This window comes from Neovison vison, chromosome 13, assembly GCF_020171115.1.
Source record: "Neovison vison isolate M4711 chromosome 13, ASM_NN_V1, whole genome shotgun sequence".
Lineage (NCBI taxonomy): Eukaryota > Metazoa > Chordata > Mammalia > Carnivora > Mustelidae > Neogale > Neogale vison.
In genome coordinates, this window is record NC_058103.1 from 33448134 (window position 1) to 33467200 (window position 19067).

The 19067-nt window shown below is 45.6% G+C and overlaps 1 protein-coding gene across 2 annotated transcripts in view; it reads left to right on the forward strand.

Annotated features, from left to right (window-relative positions):
* The window catches only part of ZFYVE26 (zinc finger FYVE-type containing 26), a 66372-nt gene extending 47305 nt beyond the window's left edge, over nt 1-19067 (forward strand). For both annotated transcript variants that reach the window (XM_044231531.1, XM_044231532.1), the window contains 11 exons: nt 264-484; nt 3512-3659; nt 3917-4126; nt 4601-4819; nt 9839-10036; nt 10738-10937; nt 11939-12080; nt 12370-12429; nt 13588-13770; nt 14355-14399; nt 17019-19067. In XM_044231531.1, the coding sequence (XP_044087466.1) occupies nt 264-484; nt 3512-3659; nt 3917-4126; nt 4601-4819; nt 9839-10036; nt 10738-10937; nt 11939-12080; nt 12370-12429; nt 13588-13770; nt 14355-14399; nt 17019-17222 (1830 nt within the window). In that variant the 3' untranslated portion in view covers nt 17223-19067. The remainder of the gene's footprint in view (nt 1-263; nt 485-3511; nt 3660-3916; nt 4127-4600; nt 4820-9838; nt 10037-10737; nt 10938-11938; nt 12081-12369; nt 12430-13587; nt 13771-14354; nt 14400-17018) is intronic.

Sequence of the window (19067 nt, forward strand, 5' to 3'; positions counted from 1 at the left end):
CATGTGGACATTGCCAAGAAGTAGGTAATGCATGAACACAGCTGCCTTCTTCCCAGTGGGTGACAGAAGCCAGCAGTGCCACTTAGAACATCTGAAAATTGTTTAGTTTCACTCCTGCTTTGCTGTGGAAGTTTTGCCCCCGCCTCCAGTGTATTTCAAGCCTGGTGAGCTGAGAAGAATAACTCCTGCCATCCAGTGACATTTGAAGAATGCTCTGGTCTCTGAGCTCACTGTGTGTGTCTCTCTTCTTCCACCCTGGCCAGTCCCCCAGCGCGTCCCTGTGCATCGCCATCCTGAACCTGCACCAGGACAGCATTGCCTGTGGCCACCAGCTGATCGAGCACTGCTGCAGGCTGTCCCAGGGCCTCACCAACCCCGAGGTGGACGCAGGGCTGCTCACAGATATCATGAAGCAGCTGCTCTTCAGTGCCAAGATGATGTTCGTCAAGGCTGGCCGGAGCCAGGACCTTGCTCTTTGTGACAGGTGAATGGGAGTGGCTCGCTCTTCTTATACTCAGTTATCATTTCTGTCTGGCTTCTCCTCCTGCCCCCACAATGAGTTCCCACATCACCATCCTCTCTCGGTAGATGCACTGAAAATGTTTGATGACGGTGAAATGCCACCAGATCACAAGTGGTCTTCCTTACCCTACCTTGATAGCCTGTGTCCTCTTTCCCTGGGTAGGTCCTCAAAGCAGAGTGTTCTCTAGCTCTACCCAGTCAGAAAGAAAGTCAAAACTTTGCTTAATTTGTAATTAAAATCAATTTAGGGGAGCACCTTTAGTCTCTGTGGAGCTTTCTGGCTTTTGGAGAAAAATGTGTCCTCCCTAAATGTCCAGTGCTTAGCCTTGGCTGGAACTCTACCCCAGTCTTGACCAAATCCAGACTGTGGCCTCAGAAGTTCTGGGTAACAGATCTGTGAAGCACACTGGGGGTTGGTCTGTCCTAGTGTCACAGATAGGAATCAGAGTCATAAAGTACAAGTATCTGTGGAAAAGGTATGATTAGGCCCCCAAGCCCTGTATAACCTGTTCTGCCTCCATTCATTAACTTGAAGGTTGAAACTGCCAGTTCCCAGCTTATCCATCCAGAGGCGTGACTCATGTTATATGTTCTCAGTGCTCAGTCCTAGCCAGATTTAGAGCAGAGAGCGTAATTTTCTTTGACATGTAAGTGCCTCAGGCAGTTGTTCAGAGTGTTTGCCTACAGACTCTCCAGACAGCAGAACAAGCACAGTGAATCTCATCTGTACTACTTCCTAGCTCTGTAACCTTAGTCAAGTCTGTTAACTGCCCTGTGCCTCAGTTTCCTTCTCTGTAAAATGGGAATGTTAGTAATACTTATCTCATAGGGCACTTAGGAGGATAAAATGAGAGTATCCCTATAAAGGGCTAAGAATTGAATCTTTATACTTCAGAAATGCTAGTTAGTTTTATTATTTTCATTAACAAAACTGGAAGATTGAGAGGCATGGGGAGGTGGAACAGGAAATGGAAGGAAGTATAAGGCAGTGAATTTCACTCTTTCATATGAAGAGACAATAGTTTCTGCATCATTTTTCAAGTTAATAATTGAAGAAATGGGTATATGTTAAAGTTTTTCACTTTTTAAATTTTTTTAAAAGATTTTATTTATTTACTTGAGGGCAAGAGAGAAATTGAGGGCATACAGAGGTAGAGGGAGAAGCAGTGCCAGTAAGCAGAGAGCCCAACCTGGGGCCACCACATCCCAGGACCCTGGGATCATGACCCAAGTCGAAGGCAGATACTTAACCAACCGAGCCACCCGGGGCCCCAAATAAGGTTTTTTAAAATAACCAAATAACCAAAAATCTACCAATTTACCAGAAATGGAGAAGAGGGGAAAGAACAAAAACCACTCCAAATGGCAAAAAGTAGAATGTAAGACAAAAATTAAAATATATCTAAATATATCTCAAATACCAGTTATGTAAATGAGTTAAAATCTTATTAAAAGAAAAAAGTATTCAGATGGGGGATAAAACAAATTCAACATCAAGTCCTGTACTTCCTTCAAAATCAAATATAAGTGGACGAAATACCCACTCTAGGCTGTGGACAACAGAAATTCAGAAAGTGCTTACTTTGGTAGGATCCTCACCCCCAGATGCTGTACACTTCTCCTGACAGTGTACAGCAGTGGTTTCGAATTACACATTCTTTTTCCCCAATTCTGGATTCACACACCCATTCTAGAGGATTACTTCCTTCATGCGGGTTTGCTAATGGTGGTGGATTCATTGCTCATGTGATTTGCAGAGTATTTTTTCATTATTTTTAACTCCTACTTCCTTCCAGTAGACATATAAATAAATAAATGTTTAAAAACAGAACTCACATTACCTGCTAAAAACATATAATACATTGTGATACCAAATTTGTTTTTAGAACACATACTCTCCCTTACCCCATTTGCACTAAGTTGAAAATGTCTCATATACTGAATTCCTTTCCAGGGATATTGGTGGATAAGTCAGAATCCACAGGTTCTTTGACTAGATTATAACTTGTGTTGTATAATATATTTGCTGTGTAATATATATTGTATAATATATACAGTTATATTCATTGAGTGTAGGACTGTTTCAGGCAGCACTGGACAGAATGAACCAGTTTTCTGGGTTCTCTGTTGCTATAAGATTTTTGCAATCACCAGGTATCAGGAGTAAGACCAAAGGTGGCAGTGCTAATGGGCTGTAGCAAGAACCCATTCTTAGCACAGGAAGACAGTGTCCAGTCCAGGAGACTAGAATCCAAGTGATTGCCCAGCAGCACCTCCAGGCAATGGTACTGATGTGACCTCTATACTGACTAGGTGTGCAGGCCATGGAGGTAGTCTCTGTGCTCTCTCCCAAGCAGACAGGGTTCTAAAGAACCAAAAAGCCAGTGGGTAATTGCGAGCATCACTACTTAGGGTATTAATATGTAATATTTAATGAGTACCTCCAAAATTCTAGACTTAATCCTAAGCCCTTTTACTTGAACTGTTTCATTTTATCCTTAAAATTCTCTCTTATGGTATCCATTTTACAGATGAGTAAATTGAGGCAGAGAAGTTAACTAACTTGCCTAGGGTCATAGGGCTGCTGAGTGATGGAGTTGAACTCAGAGTCTGACTCCAAAGCCTTCTCTCACAGTGTTCATGTACCCCTCAATTCTCCTTTTCACATTGGAATTGAAATAGAAAACTTGTAAGCATGGGTGGCTCAGGTTTGAAACGACTGCCTTCAGCTCAGGTCATGATCCCACGGTCTTGGGATTGAGCCCTGCATCAGGCTCCTTGCTCAGTGGGAAACCTGCTTTTCCTTCCCCCTCTGCCTGCTGCTCTCCCTGCTTGTGCTCTTTCTCACGCTCTCTCTCTTTCTCTCTATCTGTCAAATAAATAAATTAAATATAAAAAAAAAAAAAAAGAAAAAGGAAACTTGTAAACAGCACCTATTTTTAGTAAGACTCTGTGGAGCCTCATTGCCTCGTCTCTTCCCTCGCTGTAGCTACATCAGCAAGGTGGATGTGCTGAATATCTTAGTTGCTGCTTCCTATCGCCACGTGCCTCCTCTGGACCAGATCCTGCAGCCGGCTGCAGTAACCAGGCTAAGGAACCAGCTTTTGGAAGCTGAGTACTACCAATTGGGTGTTGAGGTGAGACAAAGCTTACTTCTACCCAACTGTAATGAGCTGCCTTTCCCTAGCCTTGCAAGAGGGTATCGTCATCATCTCCCAGTTGCCCTCGGCCATGGGGAAGTATTTAGGGCATTACAAGTTTGCCATTCGGCAGTAATGGCAAGTGGGATGATGGGGAAGGAAGACAATTGGCAACAATGGGAAAGAATAGGTCTTTGGGACTTTCAGGTCTGGATTTAGGTACTTCTTACTAAAAGGAACAGTTTTTCTTCCAGATATCCACAAAGACTGGCCTCGATCCCACTGGAGCATGGCATGCTTGGGGCATGGCTTGCCTCAAAGCTGGGAACCTCACTGCTGCACGGGAGAAGTTCAGTCGCTGTCTGAAGCCTCCCTTTGACCTCAATCAGCTGAGTCATGGCTCAAGACTGGTACAGGATGTGGTTGAGTACCTGGAGTCCACAGTGAGGCCACTCCTATCCTTGGTAAGAACATAGCAGGGGAGGGTCAGTTCAGGGAGGGAGAAGGCCCAGGAGCAGTAATGACCTGGGAAAAGGATCATCAGCTTCCACTCAGCTTCTAGTGGCAGTCCTGGCTCAGAGCTGCTAGGTTTAGATTTTGTTCTTTCCATTATGCATAATTAGGTAGTAACTATATATAGTTAGATAAGTAATACAAAGTCAATTTTTTAAAAAAGTGAACTACAGGAAAGTATTTTTAAAAATGATAAAAATGACATTTAATTGCATACAACAGACTCAAATAATGTTTAGATTTTGGTGAATTCTCTATGTTTTTGAATGAAACATGGTATTATAATATGGAGAATTTTGTATCCTGCCTGTTTTTCTGCCCTTCAAACTGTATTGTAAGGCTACTGCCATGTTTCTAAATATTTTCAGAAGCTGCTGAGAATTTACTGAGTTTTATTTTTCTTTTGCACTCTCCTTTCCTGTCAGCAAGATGATGATTACTTTGCCACCTTGAAAGAACTGGAAGTTACCCTTCGGACCCAGAGCCTCTCTCTGGAGGTGATTCCTGAAGGGAAGATCATGAACAACACTTACTACCAAGAATGCCTCTTCTATCTGCATAACTACAGCACCAACCTGGCCATCATCAGCTTCTACATGAGGCACAACTGCCTGCGGGAAGCTTTGCTCCACCTCCTCAACAAGGTGGGACACACAAACCTACCTCTCAAAGTGCAAGACCTACTTTGCCTATCTGGATTAGCCCACTCAGCTCTAAGGGCGGTGGTTGGGGAGGTGGGTCGATAAACCAACCCCCTGAAACGTAACACAGTGTTGAGCTATGGGACTACCTCTGGCAGAGTCAGGTCAAAATGGAAAATTCTGTCCACCCAAATTACAATTTGCTATATGGGCAGTAAGTCTTAACCTGGATCCAGTTTGCTCTTCTGATTGGCAATGAGAGATTTTATCCCTTCTCCCAAAACATACAGCAGAATCAGATAGTAGTTGAGAGCATGGTCTCTGGAATGAGATGGTTGGTGTAAGTGGTGTGACTTTGACCAAACTGCTTTACCTCCCTGTTTTTATACACTTCCCACCTGCCCTGGGACTGTGTCCCACTGCTGACTTAGCTGCTGATCCTCTCAGAGTTGTTACACCCATGACCCTCTATTTGGGCCCCAAATATCTAATGGAAGGAGAGTATGCTGTCCTTTTTTCTCTCTGACATCCTCTGCCCTCCTCCCACAGGAGACAAAGGCACCTCTGAAGTGCATTATTTCTTTGTAGTTATTGTTAAGCAAAGTCAGGATTCTGTTTCACCATCACATTTCGGCGTTCATTTTTATTTTTTTTAGATTTTATTTATTTATTTGATTTATTTATTTGACAGAGAGAGATCACAAGTAGGCAGAGAGGCAGACAGAGAGAGGGGGGGAAGTAGGCTCTCCGCTGAGCAGAGAGCCTTATATGGGACTCGATCCCAGGACCCTGAGATCATGACCCGAGCCGAAGGCAGAGGCTTAACCCACTGAGCCACCCAGGTGCCCCTGGCGTTCATTTTTTATCAGAATGTTCCATGAATACTTTCTGAGGAATTGGCTGATCTTTACCAAATTTCATAGGAAATTAGAAGAGTTCAATATTTTAATTTTTATCTGCTCCCCCAATTCAAATTGGCAGCCAATGAAAGTTTACAAATGGGGACGCCTGGGTGGCTCAGTGGGTTAAGCCACTGCCTTCGGCTCAGGTCATGATCCCAGGGTTCTGGGATCGAGTCCCACATCGGGCTCCTTGCTCGGCAGGGAGCCTGCTTCTCCCTCTGCCTCTGCCTACCTCTCTGTCTGCCTGTGCTCACTTGCTCTCTCTCCCTTTGTCTCTGACAAATAAATAAATAAAATCTTTAAAAAAAAAAAAAAAAGAAAAAGAAAGTTTACAAATGGACATATCTTCTAGGATTGCTCCAAGTGAAGTTAACTATTCAGTCATGGTAACCATACCAGGGTAACTACTAACCAAGTTTTAAGAATAAAGTAAGAGTTATTTTACTTAGAGTTTAACTGCTAATTTTTTCCTTTTCCTCAGTTTCTAAATGAGTTTTGGGGTAAAGCTGCTTCTCCCAAGCACAGACTGAGAGTAGAAATAACCAATTCTGTTTCTTCAGACAGTCGAGTAGTCCAGAGAGTTAAGCGGCTTACTTACTTATCTTGGTCGAAGCTGACAACAGCATTACCCTGCTTTACATTTGTCAGAGCAGAGGGAAAGAAGCCTTCTTTTTATCACCTATAATCACTGTTACCCTTGAAATGAAATATCTTAGTTCTCAAGCAGGTGGAGAACAACAGAAAAGGACATTGTGAAAACTATAGCTGAATGGCTAGAGCCTGGAAGGTGTTCTTTTGCAAGCCTCAGTTCACCCCTTTCCCTGTCACACTGCCCCAGAGGGAGCTTTCTTTTTTTTTTTTTTTTTTTTTTTTTTTAGATTTTATTTATTTATTTGACAGAGAGAAATCACAAGTAGATGGAGAGGCAGGCAGAGAGAGAGAGGGAAGCAGGCTCCCTGCCGAGCAGAGAGCCCGATGCGGGACTCGATCCCAGGACCCTGAGATCATGACCTGAGCCGAAGGCAGCGGCTTAACCCACTGAGCCACCCAGGCGCCCCAGAGGGAGCTTTCTGAACCATAACACATGTTATTTACATTCTTCGTAATTCATGTTATTCTCCTCTCTGAAAGACCCTCAGGAGATTCCCATGGCCACAAGATGAAGTCCAAATTCCTTAGCATGCATACAGGACCCACCAGGATCAGGCCCCCTTATTTCTCCTGTTTATTTTCACCACAAGTCCTATATATGCGCTACATTCCAGACTTACCAAATTATTTAAATATTCCTGATTGTACCTTACCCTTTCTGACCTCCATGAACCTGCTTGTGCTGTACCCCCTAACCTAGAATACCCTGGCCCTTTTTATTGCCTTGGAAAACTCCCGTTTATTCTTTCAAACCCTCTCTGTTGAGCATTCATAGACCACACAAGCAACATTAGGTACCTCTTCCTCTATACCACCACTGTATTGAGCGTACAGATACGTTACTGCGTTTATTACGCATTGCAACTGTTTGTTTACAACTGTGTCATCCTTTCTGGATCAAGAAAGCTTATATTTTACTTCTCTGTGTCTTCCAGTGCCAGACCCAGAGCAAGTTAGGAATGAGTAAGTAAGTAGGTAAATAGATGAAATGGAAGTTTTTAACATATTGCTCTTCTGAGAAATTTCACCTTCTCTATGGAGCTGTTTCACCTGCCTTTTAAAGTCTGTTCTGAAAGTTTTAGATTAGGGGCGCCTGGGTGGCTCAGTGGGTTAAGCCACTGCCTTCGGCTCAGGTCATGATCTCAGGGTCCTGGGATCGAGTCCCGCATCGGGCTCTCTGCTCGGCAGGGAGCCTGCTTCCTCCTCTCTCTCTCTGCCTGCCTCTCTGCCTACTTGTGATCTCTCTCTGTCAAATTTAAAAAAAAAAAAAAAAAATCTTTATAAGTTTTAGATTAGGTCTGGGTTTCTGAGTTAGAAACAGCCAGAATCTGTGAAAACTCAGAATTCCTCCAGTTCTAAGCTGCTTGTACCCAGTGCTACAAGGCCAGCCTGGTTATAGTAACATGAGTTTATGGCCGTTCTTTACCCTCCATTTGTTATTTATAGTCTAAAGTCTGAATGCCCAGATGATTTTTTTTTTCTACAGCTGTGGAATTTGGGTTACAATACAGGGTCTCTGAACCACGGATGTGCTTCAGAAGGGAGGGGAATAGTATGCGTGCACGTTCCTGAGGAGTTGGTCTCTAATGTTTATTGCTTACTCGTTTATCTGAGAAATACTTACTAAAAGCCAAGGATTACTGTGGGCACTGTAAAAAAAAAAAAATTTGCTCTCATAAACTTACATTATAGCAGAGAGACAGACAATAAACAAGGTAAATAATATTTCTAGTATAAGTTCTTTTTTTTTAAGATTTTATTTATTTATTTGACAGACAGAGATCACAAGTAGGCAGAGAGGCAGGCAGAGAGAGAGAGAGAGGAGGAAGTAGGCTCCCTGCTGAGCAGAGAGCCCGACGTGGGGCTCGATCCCAGAACTCTGGGATCATGACCTGAGCTGAAGGCAGAGGCTTTAACCCACTGAGCCACCCAGGCGCCCCTCTAGTATAAGTTCTAAGTAATAAAAAAAATAAAGCAGGGGAGAGGGCAGAGATGGATTGGGCAGTTTTAGAAAGGGGAAGGGGACACTCAGTAAAGGCCTAAAGGAGGTGGCATATAGGGCCTTGTGAACATTGTGAGGGCTTGGACTTTATGCTGAGTGAGGAAAACCACTGGAAATTTTTGAGGAGAGGAATAACTTGATATGACTTAACGTTTTACCAAATCACACGGGTTGATCGGTTGGCATTAGACAAAAAAGAGGCAGGACAGAAGGTAGGAGAAGAGATAGGAGGCTACTGCAATAATCCAGGCAAGTGGCTACTGCAATAATCTAGGCAGTTGACCAGGGTGGTACATTAAGGTGGCCATTGAGAAGTGGCCAGATAGATGCAGATTCTGTGTATATGTTGATGGAACAGTCAGTAGAACTTGCTCATGAATTTGATACTGGGTATCAAAGAGGCAGGGGGAACAGATTTGACTTGAGTTTTTAACCTGAACGACTAGAAAAACAAAATTGCCATCTGAGAAAGGAAAGACTACAGAAAGAAGAGATTTGGAAGAAACAACCAAGAGTGTAGTTTTAGGTGTATTAAGTGTACTAGAGGTCATTTTAAGTAGGCAATTGGATATAAGTTGGATACCTACTTCTGGAATTCAGGAAGAATGAACAGGGTGGAAATAGGGATCTAGGCATAATCAGCAAGTAGATTTAAAGCCATGAGATTATGTTAAATCACCAAAAGAATGAGTATAGAAAGAAAAGAGAACAGGTTCCTTCTAACCCCTGAAGAAATTAGGAGGAAACAGCAAAGAAGATTGAGAATGAGCAGCTGGAGAAGCAGAAGGAAAATCTGGAAAGGGTGGTATCCTAGAAGCCAAATAAAGAAGATTTTTCAAGGGGGAGGAAGCCATCAGCTGTAGCAAAAGCTCTTGATAGTTCTGGTGGAAAACAAGACATAGTTTAGATTTAACAATTTAGAAGTCGGGCGCCTGGGTGGCTCAGTGGGTTAAGCCGCTGCCTTCGGCTCAGGTCATGATCTCGGGGTCCCGGGATCGAGTCCCGCATCGGGCTCTCTGCTCAGCTAGGAGCCTGCTTCCTCCTCCTTCTCTCTCTACCTGCCTCTCTGCCTACTTGTAATCTCTCTCTGTCAAATAAATAAATAAAATCTTAAAAACAAAACAAAACAAAAAAACAATTTAGAAGTCATTGGGGATGGAAGAGGCAGTTTCAGTGGAGTGGTGGGTGCAAAAGCTGGATAAGAATCGGTTTAAGAGACAATCATAGAAGAGAAATCAAAGACAGGGAGTGTAGATGACTTTGTGAAGGGGGCTTTCTACTCATCAAGGAAGAGAGTGGAGCAGTCACTAGAGTGGGATTCTCAAAGGTTCTCTGACACTTAAAAAGTTAAGAAGCACCACTATAGAAGGAAGCCTAAGGTGTGTCAGTGGAAGGAAATCCAGGGTAGGTCCCGCACTGTGCCAGAAGCAGACTCAAGACTTGACTTTTTGCCTTGCCCTGTTCTAGGAGAGTCCTCCAGAAGTCTTTATAGAAGGTATTTTCCAGCCAAGCTATAAAAGTGGGAAGCTACACACTTTGGAGAACTTGCTAGAGTCCATTGATCCAACCTTAGAGAGCTGGGGAAAGTACTTGATAGCTGCCTGTCAACACTTACAGAAGAAGAACTACTACCACATTCTGTATGAGCTGCAGCAGTTTATGAAGGTAATAGCCCCTTCCTGCCCTCTACCTCTCTTTATGACATCCTGCCATGCAGGGAGACTGCAAGATGAAGGATCAAGTCCCTGGTCCCTCTGTCCCTGGCCTCACTCTTGAACCAACCCTAGAGCAAACCCATGTGGCGCTCTAGCATTGTTGAATAATATTGGGATTTCTATCCCCATCCCAAAGAGGCAAACCTTAACCTTGTCGGTAATAGTGCTCTTCAGAATTCAAGGAACGTGAAAGTGAAAAAGAGATCTGTGACAATTTTAAGATAAGCATGAGGCATGAATACAGAATTCATAAGGGATGATAAAGAGTGCTTTTAGAGAAGATGTATGAAGGGAGAGGGAACAAGTTTTTCCCAATCTGTCTGAGGGCTACAAAAACTAAATCAAAGAGAAATTGAATCATTCAAAGCCAAAGTGAGAGTGAAACCAGGCTGAATGGGGAATCAGAAGTATCCTTTTGAAGATCTCTCCTGTGGTGGAATAAAGGCCTTCCTGGGAGCTCAGCCAGTCAGTTTGCTTTAGGATCCCTTGGGCTTAGGAGTAACTCTTACACAATAGTTCTGTGGCTGGTGATGGAAGTGGGTGCTGGCCTCCGGGTTTCATGAGTGGAAATCAGGTCAGAATTCTCCTCACATCCATACCCTCTAATATCCCTGATCTCATTTGACCTGAACGTTCATTTTCCTCTTCTAGGATCAAGTCCGGGCCGCCATGACCTGTATCCGGTTCTTCAGTCACAAAGCAAAAACTTATACAGAACTGGGAGAGAAGCTCTCATGGCTGCTTAAGGCCAAGGACCACCTGAAGATCTACCTCCAAGATACCTCCCGCAGCACCAGAAGGAAGAAGACCACCTTTTTCCAAAAGAAGATGACAGCGGCTGATGTGTCAAGGTAGCCTGAGGCTCAGGGAACAGTTGGAGTGGGCAGAAGGGCTGGAAAGAGTTTCTGCTGGTGATAAAGCTGCTCTTGTCCTTTCCTGAATCCTTGAAGAGAATCACACATCTAAAGGGAATCATTCCTGGGGCGCCTGGGTGGCTCAGTCAGTTAAGCAACTCTGCCTTCAGCTCAGGTCATGATCTCAGGGTCCTGGGATTGAGCCCCATATGGGGCTTCCTGCTTAGCAGGGAGTCTGCTTCTCCTTCTCCCTCTCCCTCTGTTTGCACTCTCTCTCTCTCTCTCTCTCTCAAGTAAGTAAAATCTTTAAAAATAAATCATGGGAATCATTCCTGAGTGACAGTGGCCAGTGCAAGCCTGGAGAGGCTAGAGGGGAGCTCATAGAAGAAGAGAGGGGGTATGTTTTAGGATCAGACCCCTTCCAGTAAGCAGGTGAAAGAGGTCCTGTGAGATGTGGGCCTGCCCCCCTCTCCTTCTTCCTCTCGTGCTCCTCCCTTCTCCCTCACTGAGCAACATCTCACTGGCCTCCTGGGGGCTCCTCCACACACCAAGCCCTTCCCTCCTCTCGGTCTTTATGCTGGCTTATCCGTTCACTCCCTCTGCTTACAACACCACATCTAAAGTAAACACTGCGCCCCGCCTTCGTCGCCTTCGCAGGCCCAGTTGCTAAATATTTAATGTGTTCGTTCATTATTCATCTCTCCTCTAGCCATGAACTCTGTGAGGGCAGGGTTCGTGTCCCTCTTGACCTCTGTTGTCTGCAGCTCGTGGGTGCTTCATTAATACTTACTGATTCAGGGACCGGGCTCTCTCCAGTTCCACGGAGCAGCCTGCCTCTCTGAGACACCTCTGTACACCTGACTACACTTGTCTTCTCCCTCCATCCCCTCTCTTCTGCCCTTTTCCAATACCATATTCTCATGACGTCTCAGCCACCCTGCCCTAGTCCCTCCTGAAGCCACTTATGAGGCTCGACTATGCGTCTTCTGTCACCGTAGGCACATGAACACACTCCAGCTGCAGATGGAAGTGACCAGGTTCTTACATCGCTGTGAAAGCGCTGGGACCTCTCAGATTACTACCTTGCCTCTGCCAACTCTATTTGGAAATAATCACATGAAAATGGATGTTGCCTGCAAGGTACAGACGAATGTTTCAGACATCTAGCAGACTGTTCTTATCTTTCAGAAGCTTATCACAGTTGTTATCATCCAGTTAGTATTTCAGTTGTTCATTTGAAGGTGGCCTTCCCACTAGAATGTGAGCCGCAGAAGGCTGGAGATCAAGTCCATTTTGACTACTCTTGTATCCCTAGTGCCTGGCACTTAGTAGAGTCTCAACAAATATTTGTTGTAAATGGGAGCCCTCTTTGTTGATAGAGGGGCTACTCTGTAATTATTGCCTCTAAGCACATTTCCCTCCTTTTCAGGTCATGCTAGGAGGGAAGAATGTGGAAGATGGTTTTGGAATTGCATTCCGTGTTCTGCAGGTATGACTTGAATCCCTCAAGAGGGATGGAACTGGCTGCAGCTCCATGAGAGATTATTCTTCAGAAAACTTCTGTCCCAAAGGAAGCAGATACACATACACATCATGAATGAAGTCAAGGTGGCTCTTACAGAACTGTGCCTGATTCAGGATTCTAGGACACTTTGCCAGAAGCCAAGTACCCAATGACAAATCCATCAAGAGCTATCAAATAAATACCTGAAACCGGGTCTAGGACTGTTCCGAACAGCCTCTGCTTGCCCTCTGAGGGGAGCATGACTGGAGGATGTGGCAAGGGTCTGGCGGGGGTGCTATGTGGTAGGAAGGGCCATCAGCATCAAGGACTGCCCATCCATCCATCTGCTTAGGATGTGCAAGGAGTGCCTTTTCTGTGCCTGTGGTCAGACTGTGGCCCTAGAGCAGAGTCTGGAGAGGGCACTGAAACTGCAGGGGCCAGAGTTTCTCCAGGCCACTCTCCCACCGCACCCCGCCCCCTGCCGGGCAGTTCCACAAAGATACCCTAAGGACCCTCACTCTCTGGGCAGGTGGGATCTGGAACGCCTTGTGTTTCAAAGACCAGTGGCTTCATGAATGATCAGACTGATTCCTTTCTTTTCCACCTATTTCAGTGTTGGAGACAGCTCTCCACCTCCAGATAGCCCTGGGGGACAGGCCGAGCCACAGTTCCTCTCAGACTTTGTCGAGGATTATCGTAGATCAGGCTTAAAGTGTTTATCTGGTAGTTTCCAGCAAATCAGTCTTTTGGTGAATTGGTCTGTTTCCAGATACTAAGGCATCTCTTGACAGACACCAAGTATCCACAGCAGCAAATATCAACCCCCAGAACCCTTTTCCTAAGACACAGGTGGCTCCTTAGAAGAAGAACGAACTGGCCTCGGGAATTTGATGAGAATATTTCAGAAAGTGGCACGGCAATGAGTGAGGTAGACCGTGTTAGATAGGGTGACAATATTTATGGTCACTTCCTAAAATGTCAGCCTTATTCCTAAGAGGAACTTTTTGTGTAGTTTTGTTTGTGTGTCATATAAGTAATTTCTATGGTGACTGTAGTCAATATGGCTTATCTACACCAAACCAATGGGGGGCTTCTACTGCTGGTGTCCCCTGCGCCCCCAGCCCCTCGTTCTGTGTTCTCTAGGACTTCCAGCTGGACGCCGCCGCCACCTACTGCAGAGCGGCCCGGCAGCTGGTGGAGAGAGAGAAATACGGCGAAATCCAGCAGTTGCTCAAATGTGTCAGTGAGTCAGGCATGGCAGCCAGAAGTGACGGGGACACCATCCTCCTCAACTGCTTGGAAGCCTTCAAGAGAATTCCGCCCCAGGTACGCTCCCTCCTGTACCTTTTGGCTCCTCCATCTATTTCGTTGTCTTCACATTCCCCTTTTGGTTTTTCTGTTCCCCACAATATACTCATAATGTACTGAAGCTCTGCAAGATCCCTTTATTTTTCTGACTTCTGTATAATAATGGCCTCACCCGAATCAGCCCTTCCCTGGAAAGAAAATTTGTGTTTATAACCTCTATACCTGGAAGGTGTCCCTCAATTTCCGTGGTCTAACATGGCACCTGTGGACAGACCAATTGGAGCTTCTCCCTGTGATTGTAGAGGAGGTCAGGGTGAGTCTGCAGCTGGCCTTTGAGCATGTTGCCCATGAAACTGTCCCCCTGTGGCTTCTTCATGGGGTAAACAGAGCCACCTCCACGTGTGAAGGCCAAGAACAGTCCTCTCAGGAGCTTTTCTTCTCGAATTCCCAAACCTAGTGTTAATCATTAGATTTGCTTTGGTGCTCTTATAGCAGAAGTTGAGTTTAAAAAGTAACAAGCGGTCTGAGGCTGGTGGGGCCTCAGCTCCCATGCTGGGAACTCTTCTTTCTCCTCTCACGACTACTGTTTCTGTTCTGTACAGGAGCTGGAGAGCCTGATCCAGGCAATACACAGCGATGACAACAAGGTGAGCAGAATCGTCTCCAAACCCTGATCATGTCATGACCAGCACCTTGGGCTTCCTTTTCGCCTTTATCCCTTGCTCCCCACAACAGTTCCATTCAACCTGTATCTCTACTTCTTTGTTATCTAGAAGCGGAGCTGGGACCCAGACGGGTGCAGAGGGAGAAAATCAGTGGAACACACACAAACAGTGACTTCATGATCTTTGTCTTCCCCCCCTTTTTCCTTTCCATTTTCATGCAGAGCTTTCCTCCGAGACCCCTAGGAAATCCCTCATTTCCATCTTCAGGTTGACTGACTGACTGAGGTTCTCAGAGTAGATAGGCATTTCCTTATCCTGGAAGGAAAACGGTACTGTGTACAGGAAGGGAAAAACTCCACCTGGCCCTTGAGCACCAGATACCCATTCGTGTCTCACTCTCCGAGCAGGCTACTTGCCTGGGCTCAGTGAACTCTTCCCTGTTGAGTAGGAAATCAGTGCTTCTGCAAAGAGTGCTGGCGAGAAAAGAAGTACTCCCCACTGCTCCTATTTGTGCCTAGCCATAGGCTGACCGACCCACCATCCGGAGCAAGGCCCACAGGCCAGCAGAGGTATAGAAAAACCAAGCCAGACTGCCCCGGCCCCTAGCAGCGGGAAGATCTGGCAGCTGAGGCCCTTGTGAAGAAAACTAATGTCGGGCACATGGCTTCTTAACACAGCCACAGAGCTGCTCCCTGACCAAATTCCCTGGTCTGAATTTGCCAGGCCTCCTTCAATCGAGGGCTTGGGGAGAACGTGTTCTGAGCATTTCTTCAGTTCTGCGTGCAGCATCCAGATGACCTCATGTGGAAAGTATGGAATTCTAATGTTCTGAATTCTAGAGAAATACTTTTTCAGAATCATAGTGAGAATCCAGCAACCAGGCCAGACTCCCCCGTTCCCTGAGTCCCAAACTGCAGTCCTTTTCCAAGCCTTCAGTGAGCCTCCCCATCAAGAGGATGGAGGCTGTCTTCCAGGGAAGGACATGCATTGAAATCTCAACAGTTCTTACTTTTTCAGGTCCTTTTCTCTCAACAGCTGTCCTCATGCTCTTTTTTTTTTTTTTTTAAGAATTTTTTTTATTTTTTATTTATTTGACAGACAGAGATCACAAGCAGGCAGAGAGGCAGGCAGAGAGAGACGGAGGAGGAAGCAGGCTCCCCGCCGAGCAGAGAGCCCAATGCGGGGCTCGATCCCAGGACCCTGGGATCATGACCTGAGTCAAAGGCAGAGGCCCTAACCCACTGAGACACCCAGGCGCCCTGTCCTCATGCTCTTAAGTGATCTCAGGCCATATGGTCTTGCCAAAAACCAGCCTTACTCAGTTCCTATTCCAGACTTTCTGGCAAAACGCCCTCCTTCTCTAGGTAGGAATTTTGCCTGCCAACTTGTGATACTATGTTTAACACACATTGGTATTAAGTAAAGCTGAAGGGCTGGGTGAGAGCAAACATCCTGGGGCAGCAGGTAGATACCCAGGCAGCAGGACATGGTCACTTAGTAAGCTTAGAGAATATCCAGCTTCTTCTAGCTTTAGCAGCATATCTGTAGTTGAACTTAGGATAGAAAGACTTCAGCAACCAAGACAAAAAAGATGGAAGGTTGAAAAATGAAGAGAGAGGAGTCCCTTCCAACCACCAGAAGGGACTGTCAGAACAGAAAGGCAGCTGCTGGTGGAAGCTCTGAAGCAAGTTCTGAGGGCCTTGCTGTTGGCTGACTAGAACACTAGTAAACCAGTGACATGCTGGTGGGATCGGGGCCAGGGAAGGCATGGACTCTGGTTTCCACTAAGCTGGGCGTTTATAAGATGGAGGGCCTCCAGAGTACAAGAGAGATACCCCTCATACCAAAACTGAGACACCTGTGGTCCAAACAGCAAAAGTCAAGTCAACATGGGATTAGACCTTAATTAGACCTTTTCTAATTGTGTGTGTGCCTGTTCATACCTGAATTTCCAGTTACAAGATTTTAAATTCAGGTCAAAACAGAAAAATAGTGAAAGGGGAACCTGTGTGCTCATAGTAAGGGAGAGATACAGTAGTTCATTCATTCATTCATTCATTCACTGCATATTTATTCAATTCCTGCCACATGTCAGGCCAAGCACTAGGCACTGCAAGTGCAAGAAGTAGAAAAAGCAGACACCATTTCTGTCCTCAAGGAGCTTAAGATCTAGTCAAGGAAACAGACATCAATCAAATCATCATCCAAACAACTATAAAATCCTAACTCATGGACAGTGACAGTGCTGACTGAAGTGAGGAGGAGGCTGGAGAGCCCAGGATGGGCAGGAGGAGGGCCTCAGAAGCAGTAGACAGAGGCCAGACTCCAACCACCTGCCTGCTTGCTTCTTTTTGAAATTCTTGGGTTATTTGTAATCATTATAAATAATCATATAAAATAATCATATAAAAAATAGTGTAATAGCTTAATGTCCAGAATATTTAAAGCATTGCTACAGTATACTGAAAGACAAGAACCCAGTCATTAATTGAGTAGGTGAGAAGGGGTCCTCCATCTGCTGAGCACTGGGCCACTGCTCAGTTTGTTGCTTCATCATCCATGATGGTTTCTTTCTGGCTGTCTCTTCTTTCCTGTTGCCAGGTTCAGGCCTACCTGACATGTTGCAAACTGCGATCTGCCTACCTGATTGCCGTGAAGCAAGAACACTCACGCGCCACAGCCCTCGTCCAACAGGTGCAGCAGGCTGCCAAGAGCAGCGGGGACGCAGTCGTGCAAGACATCTGTGCCCAGTGGCTTCTGACGAGCCACACCCGGGCTGCCCACGGCTCAGGCTCCAGAAAGTGACCATGGGCAGCAGGGCCTGAATACTGTGGAACGGGAGAGACAGAGGTGATCTCTGCCTCCTTCCTCCCATGCAGTGGGACTCTCCTGGCTCTACCCCAGGTCGGAAAGAGCTGGATCGGACCCTACTTGCCATCTTGGGCAAGGATAGGACCTTTCACGCCACGCAAGTGCCATGTTTCTGTAAAATTATGGAATCTGTGTGTTTGTCTGGAGATGGCCAGTTCTTTCTACCTCAGAGTGAGTGAGTGTGCGTGAACGCTCTTGTGCACTCGTGTTTACGCTGAAGTATTTCTGAACAAACAAAACTCCCCCCCACCAAAAAGAGGCACTTTAGACTTTTGCCAGTCTGAAAACCTTCCCTGCGTTTTGGTTCTTAACCCGGGTCATCCTGTTTGTACACTGTTCCCTCCGTGTGGAGATGCTCAATAGCTCCTCATAACTAGAAGCATTTTACAGAGAATTCTAGAGCAACACCAAAAGGATTGCCTCTTATTTCTTCCTCCCCCTCCCTCCCCAAATTCAGAGACGGCCTTGGGGCAAGTGCTGCCTGTGGATTAAAACTGGTCCACGGATGTCCTGTCACAAGCACAAGGAGTTACTGGGAGTCTTTGGAAGATAGTCTGAAAAGAAGGATCCTCAGGTGCAGGCGTCTGAAAGCTGTGGGTGCACACAGTGAAGGGGTCGGAGCCTGACACATCGACAGGCAGAGCACCGTTGCGTCCATCCCGCAGGGAAAGATGAACCTCTCCAAACAAGATGGCAGAGAGGTTGCCAACAAGCACAGAGCTGGCTTCTGTGAACATCCCTGCCGCAAATAGAGAACACGGTTCCCTCTTCGAGACTGGAGAGAGAAATGGTAGCCAGGATCCTAGGACTAAAAGCTAGACTGCCTGTCTGAGTTACAGTCCTGTTTGTGCTCCTTTAAAATGGTTAGGAAACTGCTTTCTCTTCTCTCCTGCTTTTCCACAGTCAACACAGGACCACAAGATAAAGATGCAGAGGTTTGAGGGTCATTGAGAGGGCAGTGCACTTTTTTGTCTTCATGGAAGGAGTCAAGGGTTGGGCCTGTAGATGAGTTAGAATGAGGGGATGATGAGTAGGTCCCGTCCAGTTGATGGAAAATCAGGTAAAGTACTCCTTTCATATGCATTGGCTTGTGTTCCCACACCAGAACTGATTTAGAAAGGGGCTGTCATCCTCAGTGATGTGGATTTGCACACGGGGGCCCTACGGAAAGCTCTGCAGCTCTGAGCATCCCACCACTCGGAGCTCAGTCTGTTGATCTCACATTTGTTGCTGAGACAGACAGTAACTGGAAGCCACAGTCAGTATCTCTGGTGCTTAGACCCTATGGATTTCTCTCTGAATCAGGCTTTTTGATAGTAAAAAAACAACTACTGTGGGCATCTATCACATTCAGAGCTTTGGTTCTATAGAGGGGAGAAAGACTGCAAAGAAAATATTAGACCTCTTCTGCAGGAAGTTTAAAACTTGGTTTTTCCTTCTTTGAGTCATAGAATTGTCTGTCTTCCAGGAAATGTCATTCCGTGGCATCTGCTTGCCCTTCTAAGTCTGCCTGCCCTCTGCACTGAACATAAGCACTTTATATGAATGGGTTGCAAATCTCACAGCTCTTAACTTGGGATGCTAAGACCAGATTTTTCTGACTTCTTCCTCTAACTAGTTGAACTATAAATAAAATAGGTAACCACTGACTGGACTGATAATAAGTTGAAGCTAAAGGCCTTTGAGCATCACGCTGTGGTCTCCAGGGGAAAAAAAGTACGTGTTGAAGGTTTGAATGTTTTACTGCAAGCAAGTCACAATAAAATGTCTGTCCTACCA